The sequence below is a fragment of the Ctenocephalides felis genome, unplaced genomic scaffold (genome assembly GCF_003426905.1).
Source record: "Ctenocephalides felis isolate EL2017-DRISC unplaced genomic scaffold, ASM342690v1 CF-g0.4_SCAFFOLD_00845, whole genome shotgun sequence".
In the NCBI taxonomy this organism is placed as follows: Eukaryota; Metazoa; Arthropoda; class Insecta; order Siphonaptera; family Pulicidae; genus Ctenocephalides; species Ctenocephalides felis.
Window position 1 is genome coordinate 56,241,535 of NW_020536999.1, and position 27,843 is coordinate 56,269,377.

Here is a 27,843-nt window from a genome sequence, read left to right on the forward strand (position 1 = left end):
ATGATGCGCTGCACTTTTGATAACTTTGGGCTGTGCATTCGAAATTCACCATTGCCAGTAAGAAAATCTGAATTAATTATAAAAGAAGCTTGCCGAGTGAAAAGTGCAGCAGGTTGAAAATTAAAATACCTAATTTAAAAATGTGCAAAAAAAATTAGATTATTGAATGTAATTGTTTTTTAAAGCTCCTATGCATTTGGATCTTGGCGTACTGGAATTGCCACCAGTATCTAAATGGAGACAATCTGAACACCAGGATGCTCCAAGGATCAAGGCTTTGGAAGTTCCTGGTACATTTGCAATGTTTGGTGCTGAAGATGTACATATTCATATGTTAGATTTCTTTTTCATTTCAAAATAGTATTTAAATATTTAAGATAATAAACGAAGTTTGCGAATAAATAGGAAAAGATCATTCATATTGGAAAAGATCATTCATATTGATCTAACGCCAATAAAATTCTTGATGCTAGGTTCTAATTTTGATAAATTCCAAAATAAATCAGCAGCATATGAAAATTTATTGTATATATTTGTCTTTATTTTCAACACAGTAATTTTGAATAAAATACAATAAATTCCAAGTTCGAATATTTTTGTAGAACATTTTATTTAGTAATTGTATTATTCTTTGAATGCAGTCAATATATTTTTTTTTTAATTAATTCAACAGCAAATTCAATAGTAATGTGTTTTATAAGCTGATGTAAACTATACTTTTAGTTTTATTATTTCTGTACACTATTAGAAGACATCTCAATATATGTCCTTACTAACTTATACTTATGTTCTGAATGCAATTCTGAACCCAATTGTCGTTCTTTCTAAATAGTTAAATATATGTCTTTAAAATATTTTAATATTTTAATACAAGTTTGTTTCGCAGAGAAAAGGCCTATAGTTGCATAAGCTTATTCAACGAAGAACAAGAAATTATTGCAAGTTTAGCATTGTACGATTTTCCAAATATTCCTGCTTTATCCAAATGTTGGTGGGAAGATTGGATGAAATCAAAATATCAGTAAATATATAAAATAATTAAAATTTTGTTCAAAAGCATATTAGAAATAAATAAATATCTACTGATTTATTTCTAGATAATTTTGCCATAACTTTTTGCTTAAGTTTTCCTAATTTAATAATTTTAAGGTTGCATGAAGTTACTGTGTGGAATACCTTATTTATTAACTATTTAGTATGGGATTCAAGATACAATAATGATTTTATGAAGTTTTTGATCGAATCCATATTTCTTCATAACTTAACTACCAATCACATAATCATTGTATCACCACCAGGAAACTGTTCAAGTAAGACAAAAACTAAATTTTGAATATACAGGAAAAAATTAAAATAAATATGAAATAGAAAATACAATTACTAGTAATATAACCTGTGTATTAATAGATTAAATTAACTATTGTCGATCAGGTTTTTTCCCTGGTGACACACTCCTGGACGAATACTTCACCCGATTGCTGCCTGAAGGATATACTGATTTCGACAAAGTGCAAACAATTTATATTTGTTTGAGAGAATCACATGTGCCCAGATTGAAAATCAGGAGAGGAATGTAAGAACTAATTTAACTGATTGAAGACATTTTTACAAATTCTATACTTTTTTGGTGGATGTCGGTTAATCCACTTTTCCCTGTATAACAAAAGCCTCTTGGTTTTATTTTTTTCTTGCATTGTATGCGTTTATTTATTTTTACATTATTTGCACAAATTTAGGCATGGTAACTCTCGATAAAATTATAGACATCAACAGAAGCACTCATAGGTCGGCGATCACAACTATAATTATCAGTGAGTTGAAATTGAAAATGTTGAAACAACTATAAACAAAATTACCTTAAATTTGGCAATTGCAAATTCCCATCACAAGACTGAAAAGAAAAGAACGTGGCTGCAAGATCTAATAAATTCACAAACAATATATTTATATAAGAAGGAATGGAGGAAATGGAGGAATTTCTAAACGCCATGTACCCCACAGAAAATTATTACCTCATTGAACCAAAGATTCAGATTGGTTATAAGAAATTAAAACAATGACGATTTTAATAGTCCACCCTTTCAAAGCAAAGTATGCGGATGTCTTGAAAGACGTTCTTTTGCAAAGTTAATATTTTGTTTGTAATAACATTCGACGTACAAGTAAATCATTTCTTTTCGCTCAAATTTATGAAAATTGTAATATACATTTTCAAATGATTCTTTTATCAAGGGAAGAAGATAATGATGATATAGTACCGATATTAGATGCACAATGTCCACTTCTTCGAGAAACTTATGGAGATTATTACATAGCTGAGTTGGTTGCGGCAGCTGATCAGATATCCAGGAGACTAATCGTAGCAGAGGTAAAATATGATCACATAAAATTTTAAAAAAATAAATGTAAAATGCAAATAGTTGTATTGATATATTGGCCAATATTGGAATAGAGGCTTTCGAATTTAAACTGTGCCTTTACATTAATTTTGTAATTTGCTCTTTATTGAGATGGCCATTTTTTCAAGTCAAAACGGGGATGGCAATTTTTAGTTATGAAAATCCAGGACGGGGGAATGGTCTTTAAAATGCCATTTGGGGCGACCATAAATCACGTGAGGTTTTTAGAGGGAGGAAGGTTTAACAAAAATCACAAAATATCACGTGAGAGATGGAGGGTTATTAATAATATTAATAAATTTTCGAAAAACCGGTACAATATGAAACCGGAAAAATATTGCTTTTTGAAAAACCCGGGACACAAGATTCAAATCCGCGCCAAACCATGACGTATGGTCACCTTAGCTTTATATACCGATTACCACAAGAAGATTGTGAAAATTATCTTGCCATATCCCTTGATAAAAAATAGCTTCAACAAAAAAACTAGCAACTAAATCCAAGCATAGAATCTCAATAATAAGATACTTTTGTATAATGGACTACTTTGGCTTTTGGTATTATACAATTGAGTTGATAAAAAACCTAGGATAGGTGCATAAAACCAACATAAAAATAATACAAAAATTCTAGAAAAAAATCCCAGAATATCTCTTTGGAATCTTTCTTGGATCAATCTTGATTGCCAATATTGACGCCTACACGTTTATTACGCATGATTATAAATAAAAAATAGCAAATAACTAAAAAGACAAACTTAACTTATGAAATATAAATTCATTCACAATCAAAAAATTTAGAACAACAAGCTATTGCCTACAGAAACCTCTGGCAAATTAATTTTATGTTTTTTCCCACATTAGTGAACATAAAATTAAAATTACAGACAGACTAAAATGATTTAAATTTTTAAAAAAATGAATATATAAATTGGCGTCTGGCAAATATTTATCAGCGCCCAAAATTTATGGCAACAAAAAATGTCGGTCTGGTGAACCTATTTAAAGCAAAAAAATAAAAATGAAAATTGGACTGACGAAAATACTTTCAAAATTTTGAAATCATTTCTCTAACCGAGAGTACGGACCATTATAATTTTTTATATTTAATATACCATGGACCACATACCAAAAACTCAGCTTGCCTAAAGTTTTTATTTTGAAAACGTTGCTGACTCCTATTCTAAAAGGAGATGCCCCATAACAAAAATTTCGTTACGAAATATATAAATAAGTATAAACATTTTATTTCAATTTTTAATATTTTTAACCCAGAAAAATGATCGTGCCGTAGGAGTAATCTGTCTCAACCCAGAATTAGATTACGATAATTTAAATGAAAGTTTCGAGTTGGTTCCATTCAATGGTCTCCGTAAATTGCCAAGAAGCTCAGATGAAAATGATACCAATGATTATGTGTCAGGAGATGAAGAACTACATGGAAGTAATATGACTAAAACACCTTCAGAAGATAAGTAAGTTACATAAAATTATAAGAAATCAGTTGTCTCAGATTGTAATTCAATTAGGACATCAGTTTTAATATAGAAAGCGATATAAAAGATAGACAAGAGGCGTCCATTAATCATGTAATCGATTTTTTAGGGATTTTTGGAAAATGTTTAAAATTTTTTTTAAATCAGTCAAAAAATAAATACACATGATATCTTACTAGACCCCTCCTCCCTCTTTTACGTGAAGTTTCGTGATTTTTTATCAAACCACCCCCCCCCCCTTCCCACTAAAAGCCCCACGTGATTAATGAACGCTCCCACACTCCATTCATCTCATATAGATGGTAAACATATGACATATAAAGTTTTTACATTCATAGATAATATTTATTATTTTTACATGTTGATCAGACTAGTTTTTGAATGTTGTGACTGGTCCAATTCGGTCTATTAAAACAAATTCACCAAAAATATATATGAAAATATAAAATATATGGTAAAATATGAAAAAATTAATGTTGAAATATTGAATATGTAGTCTATGCACTGGAGAAATTATATATTTACTTTTTCCTCATACTAATTTTGTAGTAGCGCTACTTTGATGACGACTTCTATGGATAGTGCACCACCTTCAAGAAAATCCAGCAATACACAGTCAAATAAATCCATAACCAGTGGCAAAAATGAATCTAAACCGGTAAGTGAAATAATTCACAAAATAGTGTAAAAAGATTATTAACTAATTTTAGTTCATTGATGTGAAAATAGATTAGGAATCGATATAGAAAACATTGCCTTGGAGAAGAAATGGTATGCGATGAGTTTGTGGCAGAATTTGGCGAAGAGCAAACTACTAGCGGGTAATTATGTAACAGATTGATATAATTAATATTTTATATAATTAATTAGTATCACCGTTGTAAAAGTACTATTTAATAAAGTCAATTTTGTTACAAATTTTTGTTTACATTTGTTCACGTTTCAACATGTTGAAGACAAATTATTTACCAAAATTGTTCATTCTTGTTCCCGGCAAACCATATTATTTGTTAAAGTTACTTTTGATTTCATTCTGTGTAAATTTATTTATTATTCTATTTTAAGTAGTGACAGAGTCTATGTCTTGTTTTCAGTCCAAGTTTTGATAGCTTATCATTTATGACCCCCGAGGACTACCATGGTTATAGTATTAATATGCTTTCGCGTGTGCCCAGAACACCAACATCAGTAGCCCCATCTTTACGTAAATTCTTCTCTGGAATGGACGTCGATAGTGATGGTATATTTTTACTTTTAACTTATAATTTTATTCGGCAATCTGTAATAAAGCATTAGACTAAAAGTTCTAATGGTATAAATAGGATGATAGTCCAGGTAGATCGTCTCCAGATATATAATTTTTCTAATGGTACAAATAGGGCAATGGTCCGGATGAATCGTCTCCAGAAATATGTAACTTTTCTGATGGCACAAATAGTACAATGAGCCAGGTGAATCGTCTCCAGATATATAATTTTTCTAATAATACAAATAGAACAGTGGTCCAGATGGACCGTCTACAAATATATAACTTTTCTGATGGCACAAATGGAACAATGGTCCAGATGGATCGTCTTCAGATATATAACATTTTTGATGGTACAAATAGGACAATGGTCCAGATAGACCGTCTTCTGATATATAACTTTTCTGATGGCACAAATGGGACAATGAACCAGATGAATCGTCTCCAGATATATTACTGTTCTGATGACACAAACAAGACCATAATCCAGATGAATCGTCTCCAGATATATAAATTTTCTAATGATACAAAATAGGACAATGGTCCAAAAAGATCGTCTTCAGATATATAATTTTTCTGATAATACCAATAGGACAGTGGTCCGTATGGGCCGTCTACAACTAACCAGCAGATCTAAGCTATATATAGAACTGTGCATGTCCATCATTTTTGACATTATTAGTCTTGAACATTATATATCTTAATTTACTTTAAATATAAAGATTTTTGATAATGTGTAACAATTTTTGTGATTGGTAAATTGTATAAATTGTTACTTTAATTCATGTAAAAAACGCACCTGGAATTAGTTGTAACAATATCAAGGAGCTAGTTGTAATATGTTACAATACTCACCAAGTTATGATTCATAATCAAAATTGAGTTATTAATCATAATCAAAAACTCCGAGTTGCTCGAACAATAGGTACCGCTAGCCAATAGTTCTAACACCGCACATTTTTAGAAAATAATTAATTGTGAAAAAAATGAACAATAGTTATAAAACTATTTTTACTTCATTCAGTAGAGGAATAGTTACAAAATCTATCCATTTTCATAAAAATATAATCAGTGGATTTCAAGATACAAGAATTAAAAATAAAGCGGTTAAAAGAAGCCTTAGCTTCCCTGCCTAATAAAAACAATGCGTAATCTGGATTTTCTTGGTTATTGCCGAAAATATTCTTAAGTTTCATTATATTTATAGATTTATTAATTATATTATTTTAAAATTTCCTCGTTCTACAGCTGTACTTTACACCCGACGACCATCTTCTACCCGATTGCCCCGTTTTGCTGGAAAACCGAACGCATTTGTCATAGAATTATTTGCTTTGCGAGACGACATGGATCCACGATTGGGATTTGATTTTCTATTAGCAGCTTTTGAAGTATTTCCCGAACTTGAATTTGGGATACTAACAGTGCCTTCGGAATATCCTCCGTTTCCATTTCTAGATCATTTTACGGTAATCCATAACTATAAATCATATTATATACAATATTTACTTCAACGAAATTACTAAAACATTGTTTACTTTTTCAGAAAGCTACTCCACGAACTGTGAAAACTTTTGATCACGAACTATATATTACACATAAGAATACTATTCTTTGGTGAGTTGAAATGTGATAGTAACAGAAAACATTAAAAGACGATTTATATCATTATTGAGCTATAGCCTATTATTTTCCACTAAATTTGAATACATGGGGTAGAGCGGGGTTTAAAAGTCCGCGCGTCAAAAGTTTTATCACCAATATCTTAAAAACAAATAGAATTGATTTAAAAAAAATTTAACAGCGATATTTGAAAGTAGAGGGAAAAAGATGTAACAACCCTTCTTTGGTTGATTCTTACGAATCTTGTTATTGGGAGATAAACTGGAATGTTTAAAAATTCATAACAAGTATTTTTTTCATTGTTAGTTTTTTTGGTTGTGAGCACTGTTGTTTAGTTTGCGAGACCCTAATATATTTTTTAAGTGTATACGTTATTCAATTGTTTTATAAGATGTATAGTTAATTGTAAGTTAGATTCAACAGTTTTTTTATATAACCTTTATTAAAGCTTGCACCTGGATGGGGTAAAAAAGATTAACTGAAACTTTATCCCGACAAAGGTGGAAAAAACGAACAATTGCAAATTAAAAAGTAATTTGAGGTAAAAAAGCTATTTTACAAGGAATAATAAATAGGAATAATAAAAGAAATAATTTTATAGGAATAATTTAATAGAAATAATGAAATAAATAAAAATTCATAACAAGTATTTTTTTTATTGTTAGTTTTTTTGGATGTGAGGACTGTTGTTTAGTTTGAGGCCTCAATATAATTTTCAAGTATACGTTATTTAATTGTTTTATAAGATGTGTAGTTAATTTTAAGTTATATTCAACAGTTTATCTTATATAATCTCTATTAAAGCGTACACTTGGGTGGGGTAAAATGGACCAACTAAAACTTTACCCTGGCAAAAGTGTAAAAGATGAAAAATAGCAAATAAAAAATTTATAATACCAAATAAAAAAGCAATTTCACAAAGGATATTTTAAAAGAATGGTTATTCCAACTCTGCTGATGCATATTTCTGACAAAATACTAGTTCAAGGTTATATACAGTGTTATCTCTATAAAAAATGCATCCATCAAATTTATATTTTCCATTGGTTGAATATTGCTACCACTATTTCGTAAAATTCCTTTAAAATTTAAAATAAGACATTGGATTACCACCGTTTTGTGATAAAAAGGAACAGATGGAAATTTTTTGAAAAATAGAAAAAAATCTAAAATAATGACTTAGCTGGGAGTTTTACTGAACAGAGTCAAATAGTTTGTTTATATTGTTTATGTTTCGACTTTGTATACACGTACATTAGTCATGAACATTTTATAAATTAACTTTACAATTTTATTTTATTAGATTGTACATAATTATATGGCGCACCATATATTATTTTTGTCAATATTGTTATAAAATTAGTCAAATAGTTATTTATTTGAAATGTAATTGTTGTGCTGTAATTCGTTTGGTTTTCACAATATAATTGCTCAAAATCAAATTTAACCTTTGTGCCCCGCCCTACCCTATTAATTATTCATTTATTATTATTTCAAGAACTTGCTTGATCAATATTAATCTGTACAAATAATGAAATGTATTTTTTTTTAAGTCCATTAATTGTGCGTGAGGCCGAAATGAGTGACATGAATGGACTTATAAGCTTACTATCATCAGTCCGGAGAAGAGAGGACATACTCGATGAATTCGAGGCGGCGGTATCGTTCTCGGAAAAGGGTTGCGATGACCTCGAAGAAGTGCAACCATTCCAGTGCCCCTTGAGGGCTTTCGTCGCCCACAGTAATGGGACTTTAGTCGGTGTCGCTATAATAACGTAAATATACCTTTCATATTTTATTATCATTCATTTAGATAACACATTTCATTCGAATTATTTTAAAACCACATAAAATGTTGAAAAATTGAACTGAAATGAAAAATTGAATTGAATTTAAAATGTTGAATTAAATCCTTGGGGCTATTTGTAACAAGCAACATCAATAATGATATTATCTGCTATGTAGTGAAGCGTATGCAGATTTAAGAGAAGAAGATTGGATGAGATTCATTCAGATGAGGACACATATTAATTGTGTTACAGGAGACACTATTCATTTCAATTGTACTAATTATAGCTTGCGTTGATTTATGAGAAAAATTACATACTTTAGAAATAAGTTAATTTTCTGAAAAGTAAGCAAAGAATGAATTATCAAAGTATTATTTCCGTTTTTTTCGCTACTACTTGTCTCCATGTTGCAACTAGCATCAAACACTAGATGAGTTGTAACACCGCACTTTTTATAAAAAAATAATTAATTGTGAAATAATAAACAATAGTTATGAATTTATTTTATTTGATTTGGTAGGGAAATAGTTACAGCATCTATCTGTCTTTATTTGTCTGATCTCAAGATATAATAACTTCGGAATAAACTTTTATAACAAGTCGTGTTTGTCAGTCAACCAATTTACCGGTCGACCAATTTACCTGTCCACCAGTATACCTATACATCAATATACCTGTCCACCAACATACTTGTCAACCTGTTTACCAGTCTACCAATTCAGCTGTCCAACAATTCACCTATTGAACTATTTACCTGTCTATCAATTTACCTGTCAACCTGTATATAAACCAACTATTTTACCTATCATCCCGTTGTACTAAAGTAACCATACGTCCCGATTTGGCCGGGACACTCCCGGAAATCCACCTTGTGTCCCGGATCTTTCTAAAAACAATATTTGTCCCGGATTGTCCCGGTTTTTCGAAAATTAATAGGTAAACTTACAAAAATTATGAAAACAAACGACCAAACTATTTTTTTTTTCAAATTAATTATGAAAAATATTGAATATAATTTTATACAAGACTCAAAAGTAAAAAAAGAACATATGGACCGAAAAATATATGATATAATATAATATAGATAAAAAGTATTACATACAATCGAATAATAAAGTTCTTACTAAAAGTTGTCCCGGTTTTGGATTAAAAAATTATGGTCACCTTAGTTGTACATGCCTACCAATTAACCTGTCAACATGTTTTTCTGTATACATAATCGTATATCTACCAGTTGTTCAGTCTATCATTTTATATATCCTTCAATTTACCTGTCTACCAGTATACCTATCTAGCAATTTACCTGTCTACCTGTTCATCTCTCTACTTATGTATCTATCTACATGTTCAACTATTTACCTGTTCACCTGTTTACCTTTCTACCAGTCTACTAATAACCAATTAATTAAAAAAGATGTAATTACTATAATAATTCTTACAAAATAGCGGTAAGGAGGTTAAAAATTCAGGATAATATATGTTTTTACGTACGCATTATACAAAAAATTAAAAAAATTAAAATTGACCAAAAAAAAAAAGTTTTTGTGGCGGCCGACCCTTACCACTTACCTTCAATCAAAATGTCCACAAACCTGTTCAGAGAATTAGCTAACATTTTCCCAAAATTTCATGGCGATTAAACGTATGGTTTATGAAAAAAGATACAATTTCTCTAATAATTGTTACAGAATATTGGTTTGTGGTAGTAAGTTGAAAATTTAGGGTTATTTATGTTTCTTATATACGCGTTATAAAGAAATTAAAGAATAAGAATTGATCGAAAAAAATAAAATAATGTTAAAAAGAGCATCGGGGTGGCCAGCCCCTATCGCTTAGTATAAATCAGATTATCGAAAAAACTAACAATTCTTGTTCAGAGTTGCTGAAAAATTCCATTGCAACTATAATTGGTTCAAATTGATTAAATTCGTTTGCAACCATAATATAACAACAGTGAAAAAATGTACTAAGTGTCTTCAATAGTTCAGCTTCATTATATTATCATTTTCATTATATATTTCTAGGCCTGAAAATGATGCAGAATATTTAAAGGCTCACTACAATTTGGATCATCATATAAGTTATGCCTATCACAAAGATCAAGCTATTCTCAGACATATGGTACTAGGAGCAATATTTCAACCGCATTCGAAATTTTTCCTGAAGGAAATTATAAGATTGAGCGACGTTTCGTTGCTTTATTATTGTTTGTATCCTCCTGAAGTCGAGGTAAGTAATAAAAATTATAACAATCTAATTTTTTAAATTTTAATAAACAAACTAGGCTTAAAAAAACAATTAAAGCCAGTTAATTTTATTTGGAAATTCGTGAAGGAGATATTGGTGTAATGTACATATCATTATAAAGCACATGAAATAGATAAATGAATCAAATGGTTTAAATTATATTATGATTTATATGATTATAATAAACTGAATATGTTAACAAATTCACAAAATCTACGAAGCAGCTAATATGAAAAATGAAATTAACAATTGTATATGTAAAAATACTAACTTCAGTAAGTAAATTCATTGGCTGAACGTTTTTGTTTTTTTAAAGTTTTTCCTCGCCCATTATCGTGTTCATAAATCTACCAATTTAGGAACCAGAGTGCAGTCTAATCACCTGCATTTCCAATATGATTCCAATTAAACCCAGAAAGAAAATCCATTACGATAAAGTGGCTTTGGGTAAATTAATGCCTTCAGATGCTATCACGAGAATTGAAAAACCATTTGCCTTATATTATGCGGATAATAAAACCGTGGCTTCTACTAAGGTAATTAAATAAAACCCGTAATAAACATAAAATATACTGTTATAATTTTATCTAGATAATAAATCAAAAGATCCAAATTTAGATTCCGCGTTCTCTTGAATTTTCTTCATTTTTTTATTATTTTCATATACAATTCACCAGAAATAATATGCAGGAGTATTTACACGATTGCAGCTTTTATGCATTCTATTTTATCAATAATGATTGATTTTTTAGTTGTTGATAAATACTCAAATAGTGATAGTCGGTGCTGGAGATACAGCAATGGCATTTTTAGAAGGACTATTTTTTTCGCCGTCTTCCCAACGGATCCAATTTGATAATGTGACTGTGGTGTCGCCACATGGATTCCCACATTCTAAAAACGAATATGCTGCTCGTGACCACATGTTTCCATTTACAGGTAAGATAAAATGAAAATTAGAAGTAACATTTATACTTTACATAAGCAAATGATTCTTACTTTAATTTTACACTCATGCACAATCGCGCTATATAGTGGTGCGTGGCATCGTGCCTTAAAGCAAATTGCTGAAACTTTCCATACCAAAAACTAAAATTTTTTAAAAAAAACTTTAAAATATTTTGAAAGCTATGAAAAAATTAGATTTCTGATAATTTTTTTTTTTCCAAAATTGACTTGAAAAAAAAAATTTTTTTTTAAATTTCGAAAATTTTGAAAAAAATTCAACTTTTTTTCAAAGCAATCGCGGTATGTTTACTGCTTAGAAACGAAATATCAAAGCGCGTGAGCGCCTTGTCGCAGTCTAATGGATCAACATTAGTACAGAACACATAGAAATATTAACATAATTTGTACTTATTAATAAAATATATATAAAATATCATTTTTGTCCGCCAAATTACATTTTTTTTACTTTATATTGGATCTCCAAAAGCGCTAGACCTGCCTTTTCAAAAATTTCACTAGATGTTCATTACGTCTAAAAAACTAAAATGTTTTTTAAATCATTCAAATCGGACGCTCCGTTCTCTCAAAAATTGAATTACCATTTTTGTCACTTTTTGCCCCGTATCTTTCGAACTAATCAGCACGTGTCCTTATCAATAGGAATCGAATGCTTTTTGATTCATTCAAATCGATTGATCCGAGTTCTCGAATTCGTCGACGAAAAATTGTATCTGCACATGCATAAACACACGCGCATTTTTTCTAAGATATGCTAAAATGTCCAGAAACCTTTGAAACGCAGAGATATATAAGCATTCTCATTTTCAATTTTTTTGCGATTATGTACTATAATTCACCCTACGGAAAGTTAATTAAGAGAAAATTTTTAGAATTTTCAAAAATGTTTCATTATAGTCTTATGTAGAAAAGTAGTAAACTTTACATAAATTTTAAAATTTTAATTTTTTTATTAAATATTTAAAACTTTTTCTAATGTTATCGATAAATATTTAATAATCTGTAAATTTTCTGGTAATAAATACTGTTAAAAAAGTATCTCCTAATTTATTTTCAGGACGTTATGACTTGAATTATTCCAGAAGTATATCTCTCCGAACTTACACGAATGTAATCATGGCCGCAATGAACGCCATAGACAGGTATAATAAAATGTAATCAACTTTAAATTAAGCCCAGTGTGCTTTTAAGACAGATCATCGTTGATCCTTGGATCGTCATTAAGGAGTTACATGAGTTTCCTCGGGCAAAAAACGACCTTTTTTCAATAATTTTTTTTACATATAAAAAATGAAATATTTTAATGATTTTTTTTTTATTTAAAAGATACATATTTAATCAACATTTTGTAAAATTTTCAAAAAAATATATCAAAATGGCGGTCATTACGACGCCATTTCCGGCAGTCTCTCGGAAAAAAGATGCTTCCGCGTTGCCAGCAGAACTTCTTTCAGGATCATCCGAAATAAAAATAAAAATTACGTGTTTTAGTAAAGACAATAAACTAGGTATTAAAGGAAGGAAAAAGAAAAAAATGAAAATTGGATTCTGGGCAGACGTTTTTATAAAAAAATGCAAATTTCAATGAAAATTTTCTCGACTTTTTTTGTTTTAAAATAGTTATAATTAAAAACAAAAAAATCCTTTGTTCAAGACTTTGTAAATGATATTTCAAAAACCCTGTGTAAAATTTCATTAAGATCGGTTGAGTAGTTTGTGAGAAATCTTGACAACCGCTTTTGAAAACATAGTTTTGAGAAAAACGCGAGAGTCCACCTTTTCATGGCTGTATCTCCGAAACTATTAGTCGAATCAACTTGAAAATTTAGGACAACATTGTAGAGATGTAATGGAATTTAATAAGATAAAAATATATATTTTTTGAAACCGTGAAACCTATGTAACCCTTAATAAGACCTTGCATTTCCTAAACTATTTCCTAAAACTTGATCATCCTCCTAATTCTATAGTCGCTTAACTTCTTAAAACACCAGTTTTTAGAAGGTTGATGAAGAAGATCCCAAAAGATAATATTTAAAGCATTTAACTTTACAACATTTTTGGATACCTGAACAAAAGCTGAACAAAAATACCACAATAATTTCATGTGTGTTTATGTATGTAAGTGAGTGAATTAAAGTAAATAGCTCTTAGAATGTTGTTCATTCTGATTGCTGTAGAAAATAAAATTATAAATAATATATCTGGTATGTATATGTCTTTTCCAGATATAATAAACGAATAATTTTGGACGACGGAACTGCTGTAAACTATGACATGCTATTTTTGTTTTGTGGAGCTCAATATCCAAGAACTCCAGCATTGAAAAATGCCCCCATGGAGTTGCAACCGAGAAATGTATTTTATATAAATACCGAAACTGATGCAGCAATTGCTTTACGAACTCTAGAGGTATGTTTGAGGATACAGATATTTAGTTAAAAAAATTTAATTTGTTGTATTAAAATAGTAATCGAACTCAGTCTTGAGGAGTGTTGGTTACATAAAGTGCGTACTTTAATATTTATGTAATAATAACAATAGACCTTGAGGCAAATGACTCGTTACTGTGTCTATTTAAGGGCTGTCGTAAGTTGGGTGCTGTCGTAATTTGGGGGCTGTTGAGAACTCCAACGCCATTCATGTTTAGTGTTACCCAATGGGAAAATATTATGTCTATGTATGATGGTATATATAAGAATGTTGACAAGGTTTTTATATATCTAAACATTGAAATTAAAGATTGAAATGACTAGGTATTTAAATATCTGAACTAAAAAGGAAAAAAAAAATTCATCTATCTGAACATTGAAACTAAAGATTATCTTATTCTGCACGTGTCAACATGATGACAATAAACACATGTTTATTCTTATTAACACTCAAATTTTCATGTTTATTCTTAACCAGCAGTAATTCTCATTGACTTGACTATATTATAACTAACGTGATTTTCGAAGTTTTTTCAATTACTTCTCTAAAATTCACTATTGGGTTGGTTTTATTTTATCTAAAAAAAATATAACTGGTTAGGCAGCATAACTCTAGGCATAGACCCTAACTATTAGTATACCCTCGGACAGTACACGCCTGATATCATATGGTACGGCAAATATCCAATGCCAAACTACATTCTGGACAACACAAATAAGAGTATCTAATAATTTAAAGAATGTAAATTAAATATATATTTAAAGATTGTGATTTTTTTTTTTGAAGAATGTTTGAACTTTCTTTTTTTTAGATCACAAACCATTATTTTATTTTTAAAACAAAATGTATAATTTAAAGTGGATAGTGGATAGTGGATAAATAAGAGTAAAATACTTTTAGTAGTAAACTCATAAATCATGGTTATTGTATATTATATTGTAATATATTGTAATAAAACAGAAATAAAAACTAAAAAAAAAAAAAAACTAACTATTAGTATAGCATGAATTCAGTTAACTTAGAATCAACCAGAGATAGAGACTGAATTTTATAATAATGTAATTTTGAAATTAACAAAATTTACGTATTGCTAAAGCCGGACATTTCTCTTACATGTACATTTATCTGTACGGTTTCCGTAAAACTTTGAATGTTATTATTCTTAAGAAAAGTATTTATTATTATTAATCAAATTCAAATAATCTGCAAGTAAAAATATATTATAACAAATAATCGCCTGTTCGGATAAAATAAAGATCTTTTAATTACTTTGTATTTTAAAAAAACCTACGCGTTATTAGCACGACGCTCTAACCAACTGAGCTAATGGGCCTTTACTTTGTATTTTTCAACGGGGTCGTGAACATAACACACAGAATACTTAATAGATTTTACAAAGAAGGTTTATTATCATTATTATCGGCCCAGCGAAGTAAATCGCTGGGCTCACAAAAAATTGAGTTACATACTCATTTGAGTGCTCCCCTCCACGGAAATCTTTAGTAAAAGGCGAAAGATTTATTCGCTCTGAAGGGAAACCAGAGTGAAGAGCAGGTAGACCAGATGTTGCCTAACAATTTAGGGTCTGTATTTCATAGGCAGTGTGCAGAAGAAGTACGTTAGGGCCATCTAGTGCTCCATGTCATAACTTCTAACTTGAGTTAGAAATTTACAATATTATAGGACCAGCAAATAAATGCCGGGCTCACAAAAAAATGATTCATATACTCATTTGAGTGCTCCCCTCCACGGAAATCTTTAGTAAAAGGCGAAAGATTTATTCGCTCTGAAGGGAAACCAGAGTGACGAACAGGTAGACCAGATGTTGCCTAACAATTTAGGGTCTGTATTTCATAGGCAGTGTGCAGAAGAAGTACGTTAGGGCCATCTAGTGCTCCATGTCATAACTTCTAACTTGAGTTAGAAATTTACAATATTATAGGACCAGCAAATAAATGCCGGGCTCACAAAAAAATGATTCATATACTCATTTGAGTGCTCCCCTCCACGGAAATCTTTAGTAAAAGGCGAAAGATTTATTCGCTCTGAAGGGAAACCAGAGTGACGAACAGGTAGACAGATGTTGCCTAACAATTTAGGGTCTGTATTTCATAGGCAGTGTGCAAAAGAAGTACGTTAGGGCCATCTAGTGCTCCATGTCATAACTTCAAACTTGAGTTAGAAATTTACAATATTATAGGCCCAGCAAATAAATGCCGGGCTCACAAAAAATTGAGTCATATACTCATTTGAGTGCTTCCCTCCACGGAAATCTTTAGTAAAAGGCGAAAGATTTATTCGCTTTGAAGGGAAACCAGAGTGACGAGCCGACAGCTTGGATTTATTTTATCCCCTTAAGAGAAGTATGCCACCGGACGCTATTAGTTAGAAGCACATGTGCGCCTTCTATGAACATCTTTAGTAATAATTGTCTCAGATAGTTTTTATTAAATAACCACAGGACAGTTTCTTAACGAACTTGATGAAATTTCTTGAAGATTTTGATAAAACTTATAATTAGTGTGTTGATAAAGTTCATGGCCATTTAAAAAATCTTAAAATATTATAGACCTACGAAATGTGGTTCAATAATTAAAATTCATTGATGTTTGGAATAATAGACCATGATAAAATTACAAACTTTTGTTGTCACAATTTTAAAAGTTGCTAAATCTAAATACTTATCGATAACGCTGATTATTTACAAATATTGGAGTGTTTATGCAACTTATCTTAGGACAAAATGCCGCTTGAAGCTAGTAAGACATATTTTTAATTAACTTCCTGGAGAAGAAAAACTTAAATATTGCAGAAATTTTCGACAGATATAACTGTTTTATTTGAAAAGCTCATGTATAAAATCGCTCAACACGAAAATTGGAAAAAGTGTGTGTGAATAATACTTAAAATAATTAATACAGCATTGGAATTGGTTATTTAAAAATAAACTCATTTTTACAATTTATTTAATTTTTTTCTTAGTTTTGAAATTTTTATTGCATTATCTGGAATATGATACAATATATATAATTATGTACATGTTTTTCTACCATAAGGGTATTTTACATTTCAAAATGTTTCTAATTTCAGCGAGTGAATATAATTAAAATAGTGAGATCTATATGTAACAAAAAAGAAAAATTGTTGGCAGTTTTCCAGAAATAAAAACTACATCACAGTGTTTTTTTTAAAATAAGGCATAATAAAATAATCTACAACGTATAAGAAAGGAAAAAATGCAGGACAATACATTGTCATAGACAATACTTGGTTGATTATATTCAAAATAAATTTTTCCGATATGGGTCGATCGGGCAATAGTTTGGCATAGCGTGCTTGCCATACCAAACATTTCTTATTGGGCAAGAGCCTGGATGTTGTTATTTGAGTGACCCTTAAATTTTGGGAAGAAGTTTCCAGTGAGCTTTTTAATTTGGTCAAGGATACATTTTTACATTGAATTAAATTGAATTACACCTTTCAGCATTTACTGCATTTTTTACTACTAAAAATGCATCTTTTACTATTTTTAGGACTAATTCACTATGACTGTTTCAGGAAATGTTTGAAGATGATGACATACAATGTCAAAATGTAATAGTCTACGGCGACTCTTTAGAAGCCTACTGCTGCTTGAACGCACTTCTAGAATTTGGAATAAATCCAGAAAATTTATATTTTGTAGAATGCTTTCCAAAACGTGATAGCGAATGTATGGTTTCAATATTTAATGATAATGAAGTAAGTCAAAGGAGAAGAAGTGGTTAATAAAATATTTTCTCATCATGAAATCGGGTGTAACACATTTTTTTAATATAGAGTTTTTTTAATATGATTTTTTGTCACATCGATGTAAAGAGTTCTGTGAATATAAACTTTTACTAGTTCTCCAACTATGTTGAAAATTAAGCAAAATTACTTATCAATTCAGAAACATAGCAGGTAGGAGAGGGCGAGGCACCTCACGATCCAATGTGTCTTTCAGTAATTATACTGTCTCTAAACTAAATGAACTAAATGTATTCCGATTGCTAATGAAAATAAAATTAAAAAAAAACAATATATCAAACAAACAACTATCGAACTATGTTCAGTAAAAATCTCAGTTCACCCCTAGTTATGCAAAATAGGGCAAAAAGTTCCTACACAGATTAAAACTGTCCACAACTTGTGGACCACAACTACATTTTAGTTATTGGTACAATCAAATATGTTACCTATAACACCGTATTCATGAGATCTAAGTTAGAATCAAGCAAAATATTAGTACCTGAAGTCTACTTAAATTTACTGTATTGTGTATGTGCTATTATAAGTAACGATTCCTTTATACTAGGTCAAAAAGTTCCTACACAGATTAAAACTGTCCACAACTTGTGGACCACAACTACATTTTAGTTATTGGTACAATCAAATATGTTACCTATAACACCGTATTCATGAGATCTAAGTTAGAATCAAGCAAAATATTAGTACCTGAAGGTCTACTTAAATTTACTGTATTTGTGTATGTGCTAATTATAAGTAACGATTCCTTTATACTAGGTCTGTTTAAATTTTTTTCATAGATTAGTATCTCACGGTTCTCGAAACCCAGCTCACAATTTTGATTTTGAGAATCTTAAGGGACTACTTATTATTTTTTTTTATTATTATTATTATTTTTGAACAGCAATCAGAACCTTACGTCCTATGAGCTGTTGGGCTGAAACTTCGCCTTACTTTGGATTTTTTAGATGGTAACCCAATGATTAATCCATCCATATTTGATGATTTTTTTGTTATTAGAATTAATCTAATAGGGCTGACATTTTTATTGGTGCAATGCCGGGCAAGGGCTATTTTCACTTGGAAACATATTGCTATCTATATATTATAAAAAATATTTAAGGTGGAGTGGGTTTTAAAAGTCCACTATGATTATATCAGAAACAAGTAAAGTATAGAATTTTATAGTAATATATACTATTTTAAAGTAGAAGGCAAAAGAAGTGTAACCAGTCGTCACCTTAATTCCTACAAGGACGCTATCAGAAAATAAACAAATATTTATCAATATTCGTACCAAAAGTGTTTTTTCGTTGGTAGTTTAGTCAGCTCTTGTATTCAGTTTATGATACCTGAATATAATTTTCAGGTATACGCTCTTTAATTGTTTAGTAAGAAGTATTATAATTTTTAAGTCAAATTCAAAAGTCTTTTAGATAACCTCAAGAAAAGAAAAGGTGGGGCAAAAAAGTACTAATTAAAACCTTTACATTGACAAAAGTATAAAAAATAAAAAATGATGAAGAAAAGTAAATTAAGTTAAAAATGCTATTTTACATAAGATAAATTAAATCAATAGCTATTTGGCCTCTGCTGATGAATATTTCTGACGAAATACCAGATCAAGGTTGTATACAATGTAGTCTTTGTAAAAATGTTACCATAAAATTTGTATTTCACATCGGTTAAATAATGTAGTTATCATTTTGTGAAATTCCTTCAAAATTATAAAAAATATTTTGGATCGCTTTGCTCCCGGGCTGTCTCTTCTTACCCGATAAATGGCTATTTGACAAAAAGGAACAGGTGACAAATTTTAGAAAAATAGTAAAATAGCATACCTGTTTCTATAATTATGAGTAGAAGTGAACTGGGAGTTTTACTGAACATAGTTTGATAGTTGTTTGTTTTCTCATTTGTAGAGAAGTCTAGTTTTAGAGTTTAAAACTTTAGACCGTAAAATTACTGAAAGTTGGACCTTTGTGCTCCGCCCTACCCTAAATATTTTTCTAAAATATATTTATTATAATATAATAATGTAGTTGCAATCTTGTAGTTGTAATTTTTGTATTTTGAATAATTTAAATCATCGAAACTAGATTTCGAGAATGAAAAATGTAAAGACAACTATTCAAAAGTATTAAAAAGATTAAAATTTTGAACAAAAAATGACTGAAAAATCGACATAAAAATGGTAGATTCGAGAAGTCTTAATTAAAGGGATGATTAGCATAACAAATTAATACTTTCCATTTAATATCAATTTTACTTCCATACATTATGAAAATATCTACACGTTTCCAGAAAACGTTGTGGACAATTTTTAGTTGGAAGCAGTTCTTAATTTTGAGAGCAACTAGTGGTGCATGGCATCGTGTCTTAAGGCAAATTGCTTTATCGAAAATTTAAATTTTTAAAATACTTTTTTTGAAAACTTCGAAAGAAATAGATTATTGAGAATTTTGAGATTTTTGAAAAAAATGACATTTTAAAAAAAATGATTTATATATATTTTGAAGTTTTTTGAAAATATTGAACTGCGCTCTGCGTTGCAATCTATATCTAAATAGATTGTTAATAATAATTAAAAAGACATTCGATTCCTATTAATGGGGAGACGTGTTGATTAGTTTTTCGCCAAGGCATATACAGCTGTTTCAAAGACACAGCCGAAATTGTCGACAAAAATTTATATCCGCACATACATCCATACATAAACATGAATTTTATCTAAGGTATTCCAAATTGTTCAGAAACCTTTGAAATGTAAAAATATATAAAAAAAAACTAGTGTGGCGCGTGGCATCGTGCCTTAAGGAAAATTGCTGGAACTTCCCGTACCAAAAATTATTTTTTTTTAAAAGATTAACATTTTTGAAAAAAATTTACTCTGAAAAAATTAAATTTTTGAGCAACTATAAATTTTTGACAAAAATTTACTTTTTTTTGAAAAAAAAAAGACTTTTTAAAGAAAAATTTATTTTGAAATATTTTGGAAATTCTGAACATTTTTTAAATCGTACTGCTTTAACTACATAGAGACGAAATATCGAAGCGCGTAAGCGCCGTGTCACCGTCTAACGGATAAACATTGGTACGGAACTCATAGGAATGTAAACAAAATTTATACTTATTATTAAAATCTCAATAAAATATCTGATAATTTGATGTGCATATGTCTAATGATCATTTTTGACCGCCAAATGGCTTTTTTTTACTTTTTTTACTAGATCTCTGAAACCGCTAGACCTGCTTTTATGAAAATTTGATCAGTTATTTGAATACAAGTAATTTTTTTTTGAATTAATCAAGTTGGACGCTCCGTTCTCTCAAAAACTGATTTACCGTTTTTGGCACTTTTTACCCCATATCTTCGGAACGGCTAGACCTGCCTTCGCCAAAAATTAATCAGCACGTCTCCTTAGCAATGCGAATCGAATGCTTTTTTCGAATTATTCAAATCGCTTTATCCGTGTTCCCGAAATCGTTGACGAAAATTTGTATCCGCACACACACATACATGCACACACCTATTTTTTCTAAGATATGCCAAAATGTTCAGAAGGTTTTGAAACGTAAAGATATATAAAAATTTTCATTTTCGATTTTTTTGCGAATACTATAACTTGCCCTACGGGAAGTTAAAAATTTCTATTTTTTGCCCTTCGAGAAATTTCCTTAAAAATAACATTAACACCGCCCTTCATTAATTTATATCTATAGTGATTACAATTAATTCTCTAAATCCGTTACAGCGTTACCAAGAGAACAAATTATAAAATTGTTCCGCAAACTAAATGAACATTACTTTTAGGTAGACGAATTGGTGCAAAAATCAATAGAGTACACAGGCATCCAGTTTTTCCCTAATCATTATTACATGTCCTGGGTGCTGGATAGAGAAACTAACATGATTATTTCAGCGAAGTTCGAGTCGCGATTTAAAATGGCTGATATACCTTGCGCTGCAATGTTTTACTACGGCACGCGACTGGTCAGCACGAAAACTTTTACAGGTAAATAATACAATATTAGGTAATTTATTTTATATAATTACTTAATATATTTTTTGACAAATTAAAATGTGTTGTAGCTATAAACCGAGCTGGTCTGGTGTACGATGGTCGTTTGGTGATAGATAATGATTGCAAGACGAATGATCCGAATATCTGGGCGGCTGGGAGAATGACAAAGTATGCAAGGAAATATTATGCAGATTCGCACAATCACGAGCATTATAACTCCATGGAGATTGGCGGAAAAGTAATAACAACATTTTTTATATTAATAACTATTTGTAAGTACAGGAATACCCCGTTTAACGCGGGGGATACGTTCCATCAAAGTAGGGCGCAATGCAAAACGGCGCTAAACGAGGCTAACTTTACATGGAAATATTGGGGCTAGGAAATTCGTTCGGTATTAAATTTAAAAAGTATGATACTAAAAATATAACCCAACATTTATTTCTTAAAGCCCAAATTAATACCACATTATTATTTATTGCAATATTGCGCTGCTTCTTGAATTATTTCTTTGACATCTTCCTCATTTATCCCTTCAAAACCTGTGTTGAAATAAAAGAGCGCTAAACCGAAACAGCGCTAAACGATAGGGCGTTAAAAGGGGTACTATTACTGTAGCTTTTTGCTTTAGGGCAAAATTGAGCTTCAGCTATTTACATAAAATATTTAACTGTTTATTTCGAAAATAACATTTTCGTTTTTACTAAAAAGTAATCAATATGATTTTCAATTCTTATAAACATACTTATAATATCTGTAATTGTATAAATTAAATGAACTTGTTTAAGTATGAAGTCCGAAGTGTGAACGCCAACTGTAATCAATAGCTACCTACTACTTATGCTTCGGCATAGATTCTTATTATTAGAATCGCTCAAGCTATCAGCGATGAATTTTTATAATTCAACTACTTATCGTAGACCTATAATATTTTAGTATGATATTTCACATTATTAAGTTTATTGTTATACAAAATTTGTACATTTAATTATGAAACTAATTACATTGCCGGTCGATCTTTACAGAGAACTAATAAACGCGATTCCCAATCAATATCTTTCGAGCAGTTTTTGGATTTATAAAAACGATTACAATGAAAAACGCTAGTCCTCATCGAGATTCATCGAATGGCTTTTAAATGTTTGAAATCGGCCCAGCCTTTTTTGAAAAAAACGACAAAAGGTCAACAATCGGGCTCACATACACACATATACTTTTGCCGAATTCGGTCCCATTCGATTTAGAATTACTTGAAACAAAATTGCGAGTTTTCGGAGTGCAAAAAAAGGAATTCTATTTATCTTCACAAGACAAACAATTAGAGATCTTGAAATAGTCAAAAAAATTTCATCAAATTTTATTCTCAGAAAGGAGAAGAATACAAAAAATTACTTATTTCAGTTTCTGTCACGAATAATTTGAGTCAAAAAAAAGTTGAAGCAAAGGGTCCCACAAATTTTCTAAAATACGGTTAAAATTGAGCTGAATTGCAAGATAAACAAACAGCTAGGAACGCTGTTCACTAAAATATATTGATGAACGATTATAACATTATATTCTTGAAATATTTATTTTTACATCCGAATAAAAGTCGAAATAAAATCAATAAATATTTTACCTACTGATTATATATGATTTCAACAATGTAAGTTAACGAATTCTAAATAATATTTCACAAAGTTACTAATTAGGTACTAGAAGATATACCAAAATTTAAATAATATCTTTACATATCAAACCAGAAAAATACAAATTCAAACATAATTTTTAATGAAAAGCATAAAACCTTAAATAGAACAATATAATAAACTAAAAGGTAAAAATAAAATTATGTAGTTAGTTACATGATCACGGTATTTTATTATTTAAATTTTAGTTCATTATTTTATTTTATTCAAAGTTTTGGTACTTTTCATTAAATATTGTGTTTTTTTCTGGTATTTATTAATGTTATTTGTAATTTGTTATATCATCCAGTAATTTTGTAAATTTGTACAATATTTTTTCAGAATCTGTTAACACATATAATGTAAAAACATACATAATAAATTGTTAAATTGTTCATTGCTTTGAATTTCGACTGTTTGGCTGCAAATAAACACTTCAAGAATATTTTTGAACGTCGAACATATGAGTAATATATAATATATTATGTAATACAATATTAATATTATAATAATGATATATAATATGTTATCATGGAATTTATATTTCTTTGTTCGACGATTAGAAATATTCTTCAGGTTTTCAATTATGATGTAGTATTATAATACATAATATAACATTATTAGTAATATAGAATTTTATGATATGAGTGGAACGAATATTAATTGTTTAATATGAACAAAACAGCACTCAGATTTGTTTAACACAACTTTATTTTATGATTACAGACGTTTCGAGACCATGGTGTGTCTCATCTTCAGTGTAATTTCAAAAACAGTTACTTATATACTACACATTCTTTAATAATTTATTTAAATTTCATTTAATTTTTGATATACAAAAAACACCAACTATTCCTTGCAATGCTTGACACAGTACTAAAGAAACATATAACACTTACAGAAATATTCTAAACAAATTTGAAGTACTTATCTAGATGGAGACAGAATGTAAACAAAAGGAGTGCTATCGCATACAAAAAATCGATAAAAATGAAAAAACAAATTAATTTATTGAAAAGAGTAAGATAAATGAAAAAATTTATTAATTATTAATGATGTTTATATAAACTATTGTATATCAAAAATTAAATGAAATTTAAATAAATTATTAAAGAATGTGTAGTATATAAGTAACTGTTTTTGAAATTACACTGAAGATGAGACACACCATGGTCTCGAAACGTCTGTAATCATAAAATAAAGTTGTGTTACACAAATCTGAGTGCTGTTTTGTTCATATTAAACAATTATTATTAGTAATATATAATTTAATATTATATACATAATGTATTATGTAATATAATATCATGTTACATAACATAATAATGATATATTATATTAATATGTGTATTATTACTATTGTTATACATATATCTATAATATGTAAGTGTCTAGTTTGATTATTGGCCCAGCAAATAAATGCCGGGCACACAAAAAATTGTGTTATATACTCATTTGAGTGCTCCCCTCCACGGAAATCTTTAGTAAAAGGCGAAAGATTTATTCGCTCTGAAGGGAAACCAGAGTGACGAGCTGACAAATCAGTTTTATTTTATCCCCATCAGCGCTAAACTTTAGCGTAAGCGCTTTTGTTATGTAGCACATTCGCGCCATCTATGAGTCGCCCGATCAACCAAACCTCTTAAGAACAAAACCATAGCTAATGCAAGAACAAATCTTTTGCTAATGTAAGAAGATTTTATACCGAAGATAATAAAGTATAAATGTATATCAAAAAATAATATGACGAATAGCAATAACATATATAATATTGAAAACATCATATAATGAAATATCACTTACCGGCACACCGATAGTAATCTTCAAATAATTTGCAAACAATCCATCAATCCAATGGAACGACATGTCCAAAACACAACACGACTATAAAATAACTATATAAATAACATAACTAACTGTAATTTGCAATTTAGTTCAGTTTGTAGGTTAGTTTGTTTACGATTAACAATATTAATGATCAAATCCCGGCACATTGACAACTCAATCCAATTCATAGCCTCAATTAAAATTTAGCACCAAATCAACTTGATGACATTTGCACAACACAACACTAATGTCATTATATAACTACTCACTATAAATTGTAATTTAGTTCAGTATACACCTTAGTTCGTTCTCTATTTATTTCACAATTGTCAAAAAATATGATCTTAACTTTGCATTGTAATTGTTGACAAAGCAACTGAGTTCTTAAACTTTGTTATAATACAACACTTTCCATTTATTAGATCATACACTTTACACACTATATAATTTCCCGGTTTATTAAATATATTATGACATCACATAATTATTAATTTATAGTATATAAAATCTACAAGTAACGCGGCGGCTTGACACTGGCGAAATGAGTTATGATAATATTAAATCACAACAATACTTTTTGTGATACGGTTGGTATTCCTGATAATCCGAGCGCGAAAATCAAAACAGGAAATATTACTGTTTACATTTAAAGAAAATATATAATGATATTAATAAATAATATGTATGCGATTTTAAATAATTTAAATTATTAGTTTAGTGTTAAATTGTCAGGGTTCCTAAAGAACAATTTTTCATAAGCATTTAAGTTGGCCAAATACTTGCACTTCAAATTGAGTTTCTTATTACAAGTTCAATCAAATAATTTCATAAAATCACTATTGAGTGACTATATTATAGATATAATTCATTTTATTATAAATTATTCTTTACCCTTGTTTATTTAGCTGGCACAACGTGTGGTCCGAATGCTCGACCCAAGTATTCCATTCAATAACACTGAAACAAAGATTCCAGGGATGGAATTAACTGTGACGATTTACGAAGAACCTTTAGTAGTATACTGCATTCTTCCAGGACCACTGAATTATCTTTCAGTGACAAAACCAGGAAAAGTGGTCCCACTTGATGCGAAAATGAGTCAGGACACATATGTAAGAGACGTTACTGCACATATATAATTTAAAAGGTCATGCATCAAAGTTTGCAATATATTTTAGGGCCAGAGTTTAGTTACAGGAGATCAATCTGATTATACTGACCAAGGATATTTTCGTCTACATTTGGATCAATACAATATCGTTGCAGATATGACTTGCCTCACAAAATATGTAAACACATTATTTTCTTAAAAGAAGAAATGTTTGAGTTATATATATCTAATGCTATATATCTATATAAATGCATTTATATATTATTATAATTTCTAATTATTTTTTCTTTATTAGAAAATCGATGTAGACAACTTAGTCAGCATATGGGGCAAACATGAACGTCTGTTGAATAATCTGTTACTCAGATTTGATAGAGCTATGATATTAAATCTTTATGAATTCTTTCGTGAACCTTGGGCCTATGCATTGTATCATGATCAATTCAAAAATTTACATGCTGCAAATATGGAAATACTTCAAAAGCTTACTGTAATTCTTTACATTTCTTACTTTTCAAATATATTATATATCGCATTTCTTTTCATTAATGAAACTAAAATTTTTTTAATTTATAACACACTTTTTAAAATATATTTTATATATTGCATTCCTTTTCATCATTATATAAATATATTATAGGTGGAGCATGGAAAATCCATACTAGAAGATACTGTTAACTTCATTGAAACACATAAATATGAGAAGGTATTACATGAGAAATATATTATAAAATAAAGTTAATATATTCCAATTATTTTTTCTTAGGTATCAGAACAAGAGCAATATCAAATTTTGAAACAATATATTGGCTCTGAATATCAACGAAAAGTTGAACAGGGAATGCTTGATTTTATTTTTACAAATAGATCTGAATTGCCAATGTATGCCCATCCTGATACTCTTCGCACAATTTTGGGTAATAAAAAATATATTTGAATTTTATAATATATTTATATAATGATTATAAATTTTCAGGTAACTTTGAATCATGTCCTGAGCAAAAAGTAAAACATCCACCTACAAGTACAAAATAATTCTCAGAGTTCTATTGAAATTAACTTGAATAAAAATTAAAACAAAGATATTTTCATTTTTCTCTACAAATAGGTTTTATTTGTTATTGATATAAATACAAGAATGATATTTATAAATATGGTCTCCGAAAACCAATCACTATAATTCGCTTGCATTCTGAAACTTTGATTGCATTAGAATTTATAATATAAAATCTAGCATTAGTATTGA

The 27,843-nt window shown here is 29.4% G+C and overlaps 1 protein-coding gene and 5 non-coding genes across 6 annotated transcripts; 1 reads left to right on the forward strand and 5 right to left on the reverse strand.

Moving 5' to 3' along the window:
* On the forward strand, positions 1–27,632 carry LOC113386270 (cilia- and flagella-associated protein 61-like). Its single transcript, XM_026624064.1, has 27 exons — positions 1–112; positions 186–333; positions 887–1,021; positions 1,150–1,310; positions 1,432–1,573; positions 2,233–2,368; positions 3,674–3,873; positions 4,444–4,552; positions 4,624–4,715; positions 4,989–5,134; positions 6,389–6,609; positions 6,687–6,757; positions 8,317–8,538; positions 10,578–10,782; positions 11,160–11,336; positions 11,553–11,739; positions 12,824–12,908; positions 13,995–14,178; positions 17,758–17,940; positions 21,782–21,983; positions 22,061–22,230; positions 26,392–26,598; positions 26,665–26,775; positions 26,893–27,087; positions 27,238–27,303; positions 27,364–27,514; positions 27,574–27,632. Exons 1-27 carry the CDS (start codon positions 1–3, stop codon positions 27,630–27,632), a joined length of 4,077 nt encoding a protein of 1,358 aa, XP_026479849.1.
* Positions 15,623–15,746, reverse strand: LOC113364349. Its single transcript, XR_003366054.1, has one exon. It is a non-coding gene; the product is annotated as a U5 spliceosomal RNA (small nuclear RNA).
* On the reverse strand, positions 15,884–16,005 carry LOC113364361. Its single transcript, XR_003366065.1, has one exon. It is a non-coding gene; the product is annotated as a U5 spliceosomal RNA (small nuclear RNA).
* On the reverse strand, positions 16,143–16,264 carry LOC113364363. Its single transcript, XR_003366067.1, has one exon. It is a non-coding gene; the product is annotated as a U5 spliceosomal RNA (small nuclear RNA).
* Positions 16,399–16,522, reverse strand: LOC113364343. Its single transcript, XR_003366048.1, has one exon. It is a non-coding gene; the product is annotated as a U5 spliceosomal RNA (small nuclear RNA).
* On the reverse strand, positions 25,065–25,188 carry LOC113364345. Its single transcript, XR_003366050.1, has one exon. It is a non-coding gene; the product is annotated as a U5 spliceosomal RNA (small nuclear RNA).
* Positions 27,633–27,843: the final 211 nt, after the last annotated feature.

Bases quoted from the DNA above. Each gene is read 5' to 3' on its own strand.
- LOC113386270 (XM_026624064.1), top strand. From the start codon at position 1: ATGATGCGCTGCACTTTTGATAACTTTGGGCTGTGCATTCGAAATTCA. The intron at 11,337-11,552 runs GTAATTAAATAA...TTGATTTTTTAG, and splicing joins AAACCGTGGCTTCTACTAAG to TTGTTGATAAATACTCAAAT. The intron at 11,740-12,823 runs GTAAGATAAAAT...ATTTATTTTCAG, and splicing joins CCACATGTTTCCATTTACAG to GACGTTATGACTTGAATTAT.